The 11639-nt window shown below is 41.5% G+C and overlaps 1 protein-coding gene across 3 annotated transcripts in view; it reads left to right on the top strand.

Annotated features, from left to right (window-relative positions):
* Window positions 1-1126: 1126 nt before the first annotated feature.
* The window catches only part of PRKAR1B (protein kinase cAMP-dependent type I regulatory subunit beta), a 64029-nt gene continuing 53516 nt past the window's right edge, over window positions 1127-11639 (top strand). The window contains exons 1-3 of one of the 3 annotated variants that reach the window (XM_053470922.1): window positions 1127-1423; window positions 4598-4800; window positions 9460-9630. In XM_053470922.1, coding sequence (XP_053326897.1) covers window positions 4627-4800; window positions 9460-9630 — 345 coding nt within the window. In that variant the 5' untranslated portion in view covers window positions 1127-1423; window positions 4598-4626. The remainder of the gene's footprint in view (window positions 1424-4597; window positions 4801-9459; window positions 9631-11639) is intronic. The other 2 variants (XM_053470921.1, XM_053470920.1) reach the window with 2 other exon arrangements.

Raw genomic sequence — 11639 nt, 5'->3', positions numbered from 1 at the left:
TGGCCAAGGCATGTGAATTGTTGTGATGTCGGCTGTTGCAGCTCCCACTATTTCACACCTGACACAAAGTGTCGTAAAGTGACCATTTGGAAAAGGTGGGCAGGTGGCCCCGTCTGCTGCTCATACCTGGGAACTCTATGGGTTTTGCCCGGAGACTCCAAGTTGCTGACCGTGTATAAAGCGCAGCTGCAGAATACAGTGACAGAGAGTGATAACAATACACAGACAGTGGACCTGACATACAGTGACATACAGTAATAAACAGTGACATAGAGTGACATACAGCGACATTCAATAGGCATATGGCGATATACAGTAACATGCAGCGATACACAGTGACATACAGTAACAAACAGTGACATACAGCGATATACAGTAACAAACAGTGGCATACAGCGATATACAGTGACATACGGCTATATACAGTGACATACAACTTCCTTGGGTGCTGCTGCTCAAACATTATGCTCTACAACAGATAGGAAAGGTTAGCAGGGATGACTCTGGGAACTGCAGGCCTGTGAGTCTTACTTCAGTGGCAGGAATATTAATGGAATAAAATCACAGCTTATGTCCACCGCTGTCATAGGCCTGTCCCAAGGCAGCAGCCCCCTCACCTACCTGCACAGCCGACACAGGTCTTTCGTGTAAATAGTCATCTCCTTGGTAACCGGCCCAGACCAGGACCCTTATCACCCTGTAGGGCAGTCTGACTGCCTCCCCTCAGACCTACTGCCCCAGTGATGGTCAGCCTAGTCACAGAGTAACAGAGACTCAGCGACAGTCACACACTCACATAGTGACAGCTAGAGACACAGGGACAGCTAGACAATGTCACACTTACAGTCAGTGGCAGTCACTCAGTAACAGATAGTGACACATGGTGACTGTCACACTGTGACAAAGTGACAGATCATGACAGTCACTCAGTGACAGGTAGTGACAGTGACAGTCTGTGGTAGTGACAGTCGGCAGCAGTCACACAGTGACAATGGCATTCACTTAGTGACAGGTAGTGACAGTTTGTGGCAGTAACAGTCAGCAGCAGTCACACAGTGACAATGGCATTCACTTAGTGACAGGTAGTGACAGTGACAGTCTGTGGTAGTGACAGTCGGCAGCAGTCACACAGTGATAATGGCATTCACTCAGTGACAGGTAGTAACAGTGACAGTCTGTGGCGGTGCCAGATAGTGACGGTCACGCAGCGACAATCAGCGACAGTCACACATCGCGAAAGCTGCAGATGCTCGAGAACGAGGTCGCGTGACGTCAGCATCCGAATCAGCAGCGGCAGCAGCAACGCAGGAAGCCCGGGCCCGGCTCACCGACACCTACCGTACCAGCCGACGGTAAGTGAGCACACACCGGCCCCGCAGCCCCGACCGGCACAGCCCCAGCACCCCTCCCCAGGCGTTTAAAGGTGAGGGACCCCGTGTCACGGCTCCATCACTGCTCGGCTGCAGCACCGTGCGACACCCATCACAACAACAACAACAACAAGCAGCCGTCCTGCCGGGCCTCGCCGGTCACTGCGCGCTTCACTGCAAGGGCTCCTTCCCCAGATCCACCCCGCCGCGGGGTACCCTGTGCCCGGATCATAATCCTTCTGTCTGATGCTTCTGTCATGGCCTAAGGAGCCAGCAACACACATACAGCTGTTTACAGACCCACACACAGCACACACACCGAGCCACAAACACAGCACAAACACTTACACACACACACAGACCCACAAACACACACAGACCCCCACACACACAGAGCACACAAACACTGCTCACACACAGACCCCCCCCCACACCATCCTGGCAGCATAGCTTATTCTGCACATACACACATATGCACAACTGTTACATTTACATACACCCCATATATACACAGATGCAGTCATAGCCCCTGCAGGTGATTACATCCACTTACACATAAATCCATAATCGCAATCGCCTGGCTGTGTACCTACACAACATGTTATGCACACACATGCATTCATACATTTACCTGCAGATATAGTTTTGAGTATTGTGTTGTTGTGCAGTTGGATACAAGTGATCAGGAGTGACTTTCCTGGCTAAGGATCTGTGAAATAGTGTAACAACAGCGCGAATAATCCATTTTAGGGATAAAGGGGGCATAAAGACATCATTTCTGGCGCAAAGTGACCAAGTAAAGTTAATATTTCATTGGTTGCTATGGAGATATATTGATATTCACAGTGTTTCCCCATTGTTGACCTTATATAACTCTCGAATAACTTGACTGCAGTTTCCATCCATGTACTTCCTACTGTAGAACCCTAGACTGTACACGGAACTTGGTCACGTCTTATGTCACATCATTCCTTTTACTTTTCTGGCTGTAACATAATTTACAAAAGGGTTCTAACAATCAATCAGCCTTTTAAGCCTAAACTTGGGTAAGGGAACACAACGTGCCATCGGAACACAGGAGTGATGGGAGTCATAAACGACCATTGGAACACAGGAGTGATGGGAGTGATAAAGGGCCATTGGAACACAGGAGTGATGGGAGTGATAAAGGCCTCTGTATTCCATTAAAAATAATCCGTTTCCAGCTACAATAGTCAGTTACATCATTAACCCCGTGTGTGCTGGATTTCGGGTATCTTAATGCACCCCAAACATTTTAGTGGAATTATATATATAATTGCAAAGTGAATATGGTTGTTATCACCATAGCAGCCTCGTGAACTGGTCCAGTATGCCAGCGTTTGTTAGGGCCAGCCCTAGATTTTCTGGAACCCCAAGTGAACTGTGTCTCTGGGGGCAACCGGTCCGCCAGCATGTTCGCTACTAACAGGACCACCCTCAGCACCACAGTTTAGGTGAAGCTCAGTTCTGCATAGGCCAAAATAACCGCCTTGAACCCTTTCTTGTCACAGCCAGTTATGTTTGTGTGTACATGCTTGGCCTAGGTGGTTGTGTAGTCAGTCAGTCTTTGGAAGAATGAGATTTATAAGTCATTCCTAATATAATATTTTGCTGTAAAGTCAAACCTTCCCCCCCCCCCCCCGTGTCGTAGACTGCATGCGCATCTGCATGGTCAATCTGAGACTTTAGCCGCCATCAGCCGTGTACCTTTCATTCCAAACGATTTTTTGTCTAGTTTGGTAACATTCCATGTAAATAAATACTCCTCAGCGTGTCCTACAAAAACATCACTCCAAAAAATCCTTATGCTGCACATGAGAGGCTGCTCAGGGGTTAGAGTGTGTAGTGGCGTGATGGTGTATATAGAGGTAACAGTGTTTGTGAATGAGTTTGTATTGGGGCGACTCTTTCTTTGTGTTTCTGTCTTCCTTCTCCCTCTTTTAATACATTTCAAGCACACGGACAGACATACACCAGCCCCATTGTATTCTTCTTTGCGCTTTCACTATACAGCAGACATGACAATGGACTCTCTGTCACGAAAAAAACCATGAAAGGTTTCTCTGTATTGTTTGGGCTTTGGTGTGATCAAAACACAGAAACATAGAATGGGATGGGAGAAAAGACCAATTCAGCCCATCTAGTTCCCTCGCTGTATTAACCTCTACCACTTCCACTGGGCGGCTGTTATCTACTACCCTCTCAGTGTACTTTGTTAAATCTCTTTGAAGTGTTTCTATCACATCTCCCCTTTCTCCTCTTTGCTGAAAGACATCTATCTATCTATCTATCTGTCTGTCTGTCTATCTATCTATCTATCTATCTATCTATCTATCTATCTATCTATCTATCTATTTATCTATCTATCTATCATCTATCTGTCTGTCTGTCTATCTATCTATCTATAACAAGATCTCTTAGGCTTTCCAGTTGGAACCATTGTCTGCCCCCTGGTGGCGAACTCAGAAACTACTCATTATTTACATGTCTTCAAAACATTCGCAACTCTTAGAATTCAAGATATTGACAGGCAACTCATGACTGTATGCAGATTAATAGGAAAACCCCCCAGAATGTATTAATCTGTCTAATAATAGGAAATTACTAGTATGTAATTAAAACCCAATTAATTAAACAAAAATCCCAATAATTGGGCTACCTTTTTTTAGGAGACAAGAACATGTTTACTAGCTTAACAAGTAGAATAAAAAGCCAAATTCAACACAACCTTGGTGTCTTCTTTAGTTGTGTTTTCTACTGATTTCACATTAAAGGGACGTTCATCTGCAGTATCTATATATTTTTGCCAACGTCACAAGTAACAGAAGGCTTCTTATTTTCAAAGGAAATCTATATGTTATTTTATATTTCTATTTTGATAATGTTTTTTTCCCACCGTTTTTGTGTATTTCAGTAACATAAGGGGTTGTATAGATAGCGCTTCTGGTGCAAAGTGGTGCAGTTAGCTAGAACATTCAATTGGTTGCTACGGCGATTGCTCTCCATTAAGAATGGATCTTTGTAACCGTCTTAGAATTTAGCTGTACTTTTTGAATATTGGCCACTTTACTGAATCTGAAATTACTGAGAGTTCCATGTTAAACATAGTAAAAATCCACCAAAATGTGTTTTTTTAACAATAATATTTATATGTAATCAGTAAAACATCATTATTCATTGGCTGTTAAATCTTTACATTGTTTCAGGTTTCGGTGTTTGCACGAGTGATAGAAAGATGGCCGCTTCTTCCTCATCCAACATCGAAGACGAAAGTTTGAAAGGCTGTGAAATCTATGTTCAGAAATATAACATCCAGCAGATCCTAAAGGAATGTATCGTTAACCTGTGCATCGCCAAACCCGATCGCCCCATGAAGTTCCTGAGGGATCACTTTGAAAAGCTAGAGAAGGTCAGTGATTTCTAGACGGCACCCGTTTTACGGCTCCTCTGGAACAATAATAAGTATGTGCTAATAATATATATCAGCGAGGCTGAGCAGGTATATGCTGTGGGGGTCAGGAAAAAGGTTCCCCATAACACATAAAGGAACATAAGATAAAACCAAAATGGCCGCCAAGGACAGGGCCCGGTACACTAGAGAAATTCTAAGAAGGGGAGCCTGAAATGCTGCCATGAATGAGATACGCGGTTGGCTGCTGGGTTCACATACGTGGTTGAAGTTGAAGCAGTTCTGATGATGTTTGGGGGTCTGAGCTTTAGTAGTAATGTATGATGGTCCTTAAATGGGGGGGGGGTGGCTTTCCAGCAGAAGGTTAATAGCTTTTCCGGACGGAGGTAGAGCTCGGCTGGACATCAGGGTTTAGGACCATAATTCTGGGCTCCAGAACTCGTGTGGATGGGCACGCTGCCAGGGACATCGCGGCTGGGGGTAGAAGTTGGGAAGTCGATAACAGAGTGAATGCGACTTAAGACAGAAGACAAGCCCAAGTCAACGTAAGATTTAAGATCTTCTTGCAGGTTGGGAGAAGGGTAGTCAGCATGGCTTTTACCTGCCGTCAGATCATCTGTTTCTAGTCCGTTGTCGTAATCGTCCGGTCACCGCGGTTGGCCGAGGGACCAATTTCATGTTCAGTTATGAAGTCAGTTATGAAGTCATTGCAATATGTTCTGGTAAACAAGGCGATATTTCTTGGGCTGTACCAATAGCATAATCTCCTGTCTGATATATGCTTTGGAAAATACGCATGTCTGCTACTCACAGCAGGGGTGGCCAACTCAAACCACAGCCCCCATAACCTTCAGCTGGCACATTACTTTCCTTTTAGAAAAGCATCATGGGAGTTGTAGTTCAAAAAAACCACCTGCTGGCCAGCACTGGAGTCATGATACAGCACTGCCATGTCCCGCCATCCCACCGAGCTCTACCTCTGTCCCATGCGCATGTGCAGTATCGCTGCCAGTAAGAGTGACGCTCTACCTCCTTATGCACTAATATCAAAGAGTATAATTAAAACTTGGCAAAAAACACTCAATTCTACACCAGCCCCCACCCGCTTGCTGGAAAACCCACTGCTGCTGATCAGATTCCCAGGATTTCTCTATTTAAATAACATAATTTAATCATATTTTCCAGCCAAGATGATTTGGTGACATGGTAGGCGGTATTTGCTAGGAATCCATGATATATCAATCATATGGTGTTTTTTCACTTTTTTTTTAATGATGTCGGCTGCCACACTATTAAGCGGCTAGAAAACAATAATCCTCCTGCCTTGTGTTTACCCAAAGTACATTCTCAAAAATGTCTACGCAAAAGAAAAATGATACTTAGTGTAGGAAAATAAACGTTTAGATGTAATGTAAGGAGGTTTTACTTTACAGAGAGGGTAGTAGATAAATGGAACAGCCTCCCAGCAGAAGTGGTAGAGGTAAAACAGTAAGGGGATTTAAACATGCACGGGATAGGCAAAAAGCCACCTCGAATTCAAGACTAGATCAAGAATTGATTAAGATCTGATTCTTTACATCGGGAAAAATGGGCCGACTAGATGGGCCATCAAATTCTATGTGTAATAAGTGATGTTCCATTGGTTGCCCCTTTTCAAACTTTGCTCCAGAATATATATATATATATATATTTTTATATATATATATATTTATGTATATATATATATATATATATATATATATATATATATATACAGATTACAATCAGGGTTTTTGTCTTCAGACTATAATAAAATAGATATTAAATATTTTATAAAATCTTTCACCAAAATGACTTTAGTGCAGTTTCGGTTGTTCTTAACGCGTAACATTTTTTTTTAATGATGCTTTTTCAACGTGTGGATGATGTATTTTGAAATGTTTTTTTAAATAATTTTGAAGTAGAATGAACAATATAGTTTACGAAAATAAATAATAAGCGTTCTATCGCGCTTCCTCTATTCTCCATCTACTCCAAGTCTCCCCCCCCGCCGCACAACTTTTTTTTTCCGGCCAAACATTAAATGCGCTGCACCCCAGGTATAAGTGGACTGAATTTTGTCGCCGTTTTGAATTATCCGTGCCACGGAGCAAGTGAGTATGAGAGAAATAGCTTGTTGTCATGACAACGTAAGAATAGCGAGCTGTTTACCGGATGAAAATTCTGCACAAGGGTATAGCAGCCACAGTACGCTTGGAGACATCCAAAGAACTAATCTCGGCAAAGATTATTATCATTATTATTATTTTTAACTCCTTTTAACCCACTGGCGCTGCCCGACGACTCGGCACATGGGACCCAAACGTGGCTCCTAAAGAAACCGGCCGTGGATATTACCCAGCCTGCGGCGGCTTCCAGAGATGGAGATCGCACCAGAGACCGCTGCAGAAACTGCCACGTTTTCGGCTGCGTTTCACTTGGAGGGCTTAAGCTTTCAGTAGCGAGCGAATCACATGGTAAATCCGGCCGGCTCTTTTATTTCTGTCTCGGTGTCCCTCTGGCGTGTTCGGTTTTCTTGTCTATAATACAAGTGTCTGAAAAAATACTTTGCCGAGGAGATATTGCTCAGAAGTTCGTGGCACGTTTTATTTTTTTACATTTTAAATGCAAAAAGCTAGAAAAATAAAATAAAAATAAATTCAATTACAAACATTGAATACAAAATCGAGGAATTTTTTTGATTTTTTTAGATAGTTGTACATTAGATTAATTTTATATTAGAGACTAATACAGAGACTAATCAAATATTAGAGACTAATCAAATATTAGAGACTAATACAGAGACTAATTAAATATTAGAGACTAATACAGAGACTAATCAAATATTAGAGACTAATACAGAGACTAATCAAATATTGCTGTTTTCATTCAATTAAAAAATGACATTAATTGCAAATGTTGTATGATGTAGCTAGAAAAACCTTTGTAGACTTTTCGGCTAAACTATTTATTCATATGATGCTACAGAGTATCTACGCAATTCGCAAGTAAACTTCTTAATAACTGTGCGTGTAATTCTAGAACTTGGGCTCTTGAACGTGTCCTATGTGATCTATACATTTTCTGTTTTTTTTTCTAGTTTTTATTTAATTTTTACCTTGAGGGTTTATTAGAGTTAGGAATGCCATTGGAGCTTTGGAATCATCAGATACCACGCGAAGCATCAGATCACCGATGATGGCTCTGGCTTGTCACATAATGGCATCATTGTCGTGCCGCTCATATTGTTTCAGATCTCTCTGTGTTTTTCGGTATGAGATATAAAATGCATTGATACTAGTATTTAGGAAAAGGTCGTAGAATCCGCGCATAGCGTTTTAATGGGAATTTCCCATTTTTCAGCCAGTATTGCCCAGGTCCATGTAAAGAAGAAGGCTATTTTAGTCCTAGAAGCGGAAAGATGGAGATTTGGTGTCTAATGATCCAGATCCCTTCTCTAATGTCTCGTGTACTAGAAGTAAATAGGTAATTGTCATAGTTTTGGTGCTTTATAGAAGCAGACATTGAGTGCATCCTCATACTGGATGATCAACGCTCGCTCACTTCAGAGATAGACGTCTGTGGCTGGGAAGCCAACCAATTTACCCCATCAGTGCCTTGCTACTAAGTATCAGTTCAGTGACAAAAAACCAAGACTAATGTCTACAGAAACAAATCTGATTTTTTTTTGTTCGGCTTCACTGTGTGTCTCTGATTTCTTACAGCTCGTACGACTTTGTGGGGGGAAACATTGAAAAATAATGATAATAATAATAGTATGTTTGTATGTATATATATATATATATATATATATATATATATATATGTTACAGATCAGTATACCTAACATACCAATGATTATGATTTTTGCAATAAAACATATTTGTATTTAAAAAGCACCTTGTGCATGTACCGATGTCAAGAGCGATTGCAGTGGCTGCGTTGCCACCATTTCACTTTATATAAATTGCAATATAAAATATTAAAGTCCGGACGTACCGGTCAGTACGCAATAAGGGGCTACTTATCACGGAACGTACTGGTTTGAATCCAATTCTTACCCCCGGAGTTTGCCCCCCTGTTGCTGGTGGGCACTTTGCTCACTTATTAATGCGGTCCTGAGCTGTCTAGGCAAAGAAATATAGAAAGGTGCATGATTTTATCAGAGTCTGTACAGACGTTTAAACAGCAACTGGATGGATACTTGGAAAATCACAATATTCAGATATATAATCTTTAATTATGGTTATTGGTCCAAGGAGAAATCTGACTGCCATTTTGGGGTCAAGAAGGAATTTTTTCCCTGGTTAGTGCAGAATTGGAAAGAGCGAAACTGGGTTTTTTTGCCTTCTTTTGGACCAACAGCAACAAATTAACAGATATAGGAAAGGCTGAACTTGATGGACGCATGTCTTTTTTCAGCCTATATAACTATGTAACTATGTATCTTCCTTTGGGATCCTTTATCCATAGTGCATATTTGAGATATAATGAGATAATGATATGATTTAATGATAGATAGGTAGGTGTTTCATTTTTTTTTGCTGGGACTGCAGATCAATGAAGTTGGACTTTTTTTGAAATAACATCTTTTCTGAGAATCCCACTTTGACCGCGGCCCTTTTTCTTGTTCCTTTGCAGGAAGAATGCAAACAAATTTTGGCGCAGCAGAAGTCAAACTCACAGTCCGACTCCCACGATGATGAAATTTCCCCACCACCCCCTAACCCGGTGGTTAAAGCGCGAAGAAGAAGAGGGGGTGTCAGCGCGGAGGTCTACACGGAGGAGGATGCAGTCTCGTATGTTAGAAAGGTACTCCAAAATACATTGTGGCGGCTATAATGCATTTTAATGGACATGTTATCTGTGTGGCCTTCTCTATCTTGTAGAAGACACTTGAGCCTTTAACACAGTTGAGGAACTCTTTTCTAGACCGCTGGCTTAGCAGTGCTGCTTTAAAAGCTTTCTTGGGGCTTTAGATCGAGTATCAAGCTGAAGGCTCCCAGCCTTAAATCACAACGAGGCCGTTGTTAGTATGTATGGCCCTGGATTGCTTGCTCTGACCCCCCTTTTAGATTCAACGTAAGCAGTCCTAAAAGGTGCCCAGAATTACTGATTTGCCCAATGAACCATACATTTTCAGGTGAATCTAAAGTAGCTTTTTTTAACTCACGGAATACAGAGCGTAAAAATATGCATACATCTTCAAATATAAAGGACAACTGCAAGCACATGTAAAGATCAAGAGAACCATCTGGAACACAGAATCTATGGCGCTTGTGGTCCTCCAAAGCAGAGAAACATTTATTTATTTTCCTTAATTTTGATTAAGATGACATTATTTAGATAATTAAAACAAGTAGAATGTGTTCATGTTCCTCTTAACAATGAGTTTAATCATTATTTTATAACTTGTTAATGTTTATTATACATTTTTATTGTATAGTATATGAATATTCCTCACAATCCACACCATGCGCTATATGAAAAGAGCGGAGCAGGTGCCATATTTCAAAACTTGTTTGAATGTGATTCCCCCACGGCCCGTGGCAATGCCCCTTTAAGAGCTCCTTAACCTCTGTCACTGCAAAGCAATCCCCTTATTGACCCGGGGATATTATCTTTGTCTAGGAAGGAAAGATGCATAGTTTCTCAGGCAGTGAGAGCGTTTGAAAGTCGGATAGTTTTCCTGTGTGTTGGCAAAGAACGCACCTCCTTTAGGGCGAATAAAGAACAGGTGAAGAGGTGTGAGATTAAGATATTCAAGTACCCACAAGTAGGGGATCGCCGGACACGTATCAGCATTAGACCTTTGTGCTCGCTTGACACAAGTCATATAATGTTTAGAAAATGTAAGTAAGCAACACATAAGATAATTGTAATAATTCAGCATTTTGTACCAAATAAACCTATGTAGTGGTTCTACAGATTACAATAATATATTATTTTATAATATATATTTTTTTAATAATATTTTATTCATATATACGGTATGTATATATATATATATGTGTACACACAAACCAAAGGGAGTGGCTGCACACTCAGAAATACTGTTAGTATACACAGGCTTTTATTTGCCCGGGTGCTTCAAAAATAGCCAGATATATGTAACCAAAGAAAAATGGGCACTCACGGGTCTTTGTAGTAAAGTGCATTTAACACTGGTTTAATTGAATCGGCACGACCCTGTCATGGCATATGTGATCGTGTAAATAGTCCATTTGTGTTGAGTCCCTGTCACAGCTTAGATTCCTGTGGATGAATTTAGCTAGCGAGTTCACCTGAATACTCACAATATACAGTAATACTTAGGTTGTCACCCTGGATTTACCTTGGACGACTTTGACCTTTAGCGGACAATAGGAAGCTGTGTGATGTTCCTCTGGCAGGGAACGAGTTAAACACTCGGAGGGTACAGATTCCGCACGTGTTATAGAAGCACTCAAGTGGTCACGGGCCAGCAGTATAAAAATGCAGGCCATTTTCATATTTCCAGTGATGATCATAGCAGCTTGCTAGATGACACCTTAGAAGCTAACATGGATGGACACACACACAATGCTTTGAGAAGTAAATTAAAACCGTAGAAGGTTGTTCATTTCCCCCCGAGAACCTGGCCAGAAAGACATAGCGATACTTCATTTAATTATGCCATGCAGCAAGGTAATATTCATATGCCAGCTTCAAACAATAAAATAATAGTCTTCTTGGGAGAAGTAAATGCCATATTAGCGAAAAGGAATCTTGTCTGTAATCTCATGAATCTTCATTTTACCCTTGTGCGAAATGAAAGGTCCTGCCCTTTTGTCAGTTTGGAA

Source organism: Spea bombifrons, chromosome 7, assembly GCF_027358695.1.
Source record: "Spea bombifrons isolate aSpeBom1 chromosome 7, aSpeBom1.2.pri, whole genome shotgun sequence".
NCBI classification, from domain to species: domain Eukaryota; kingdom Metazoa; phylum Chordata; class Amphibia; order Anura; family Pelobatidae; genus Spea; species Spea bombifrons.
Note: the sequence above shows the minus strand (reverse complement) of the source record. Positions and strands in the feature narration are given on the sequence as shown.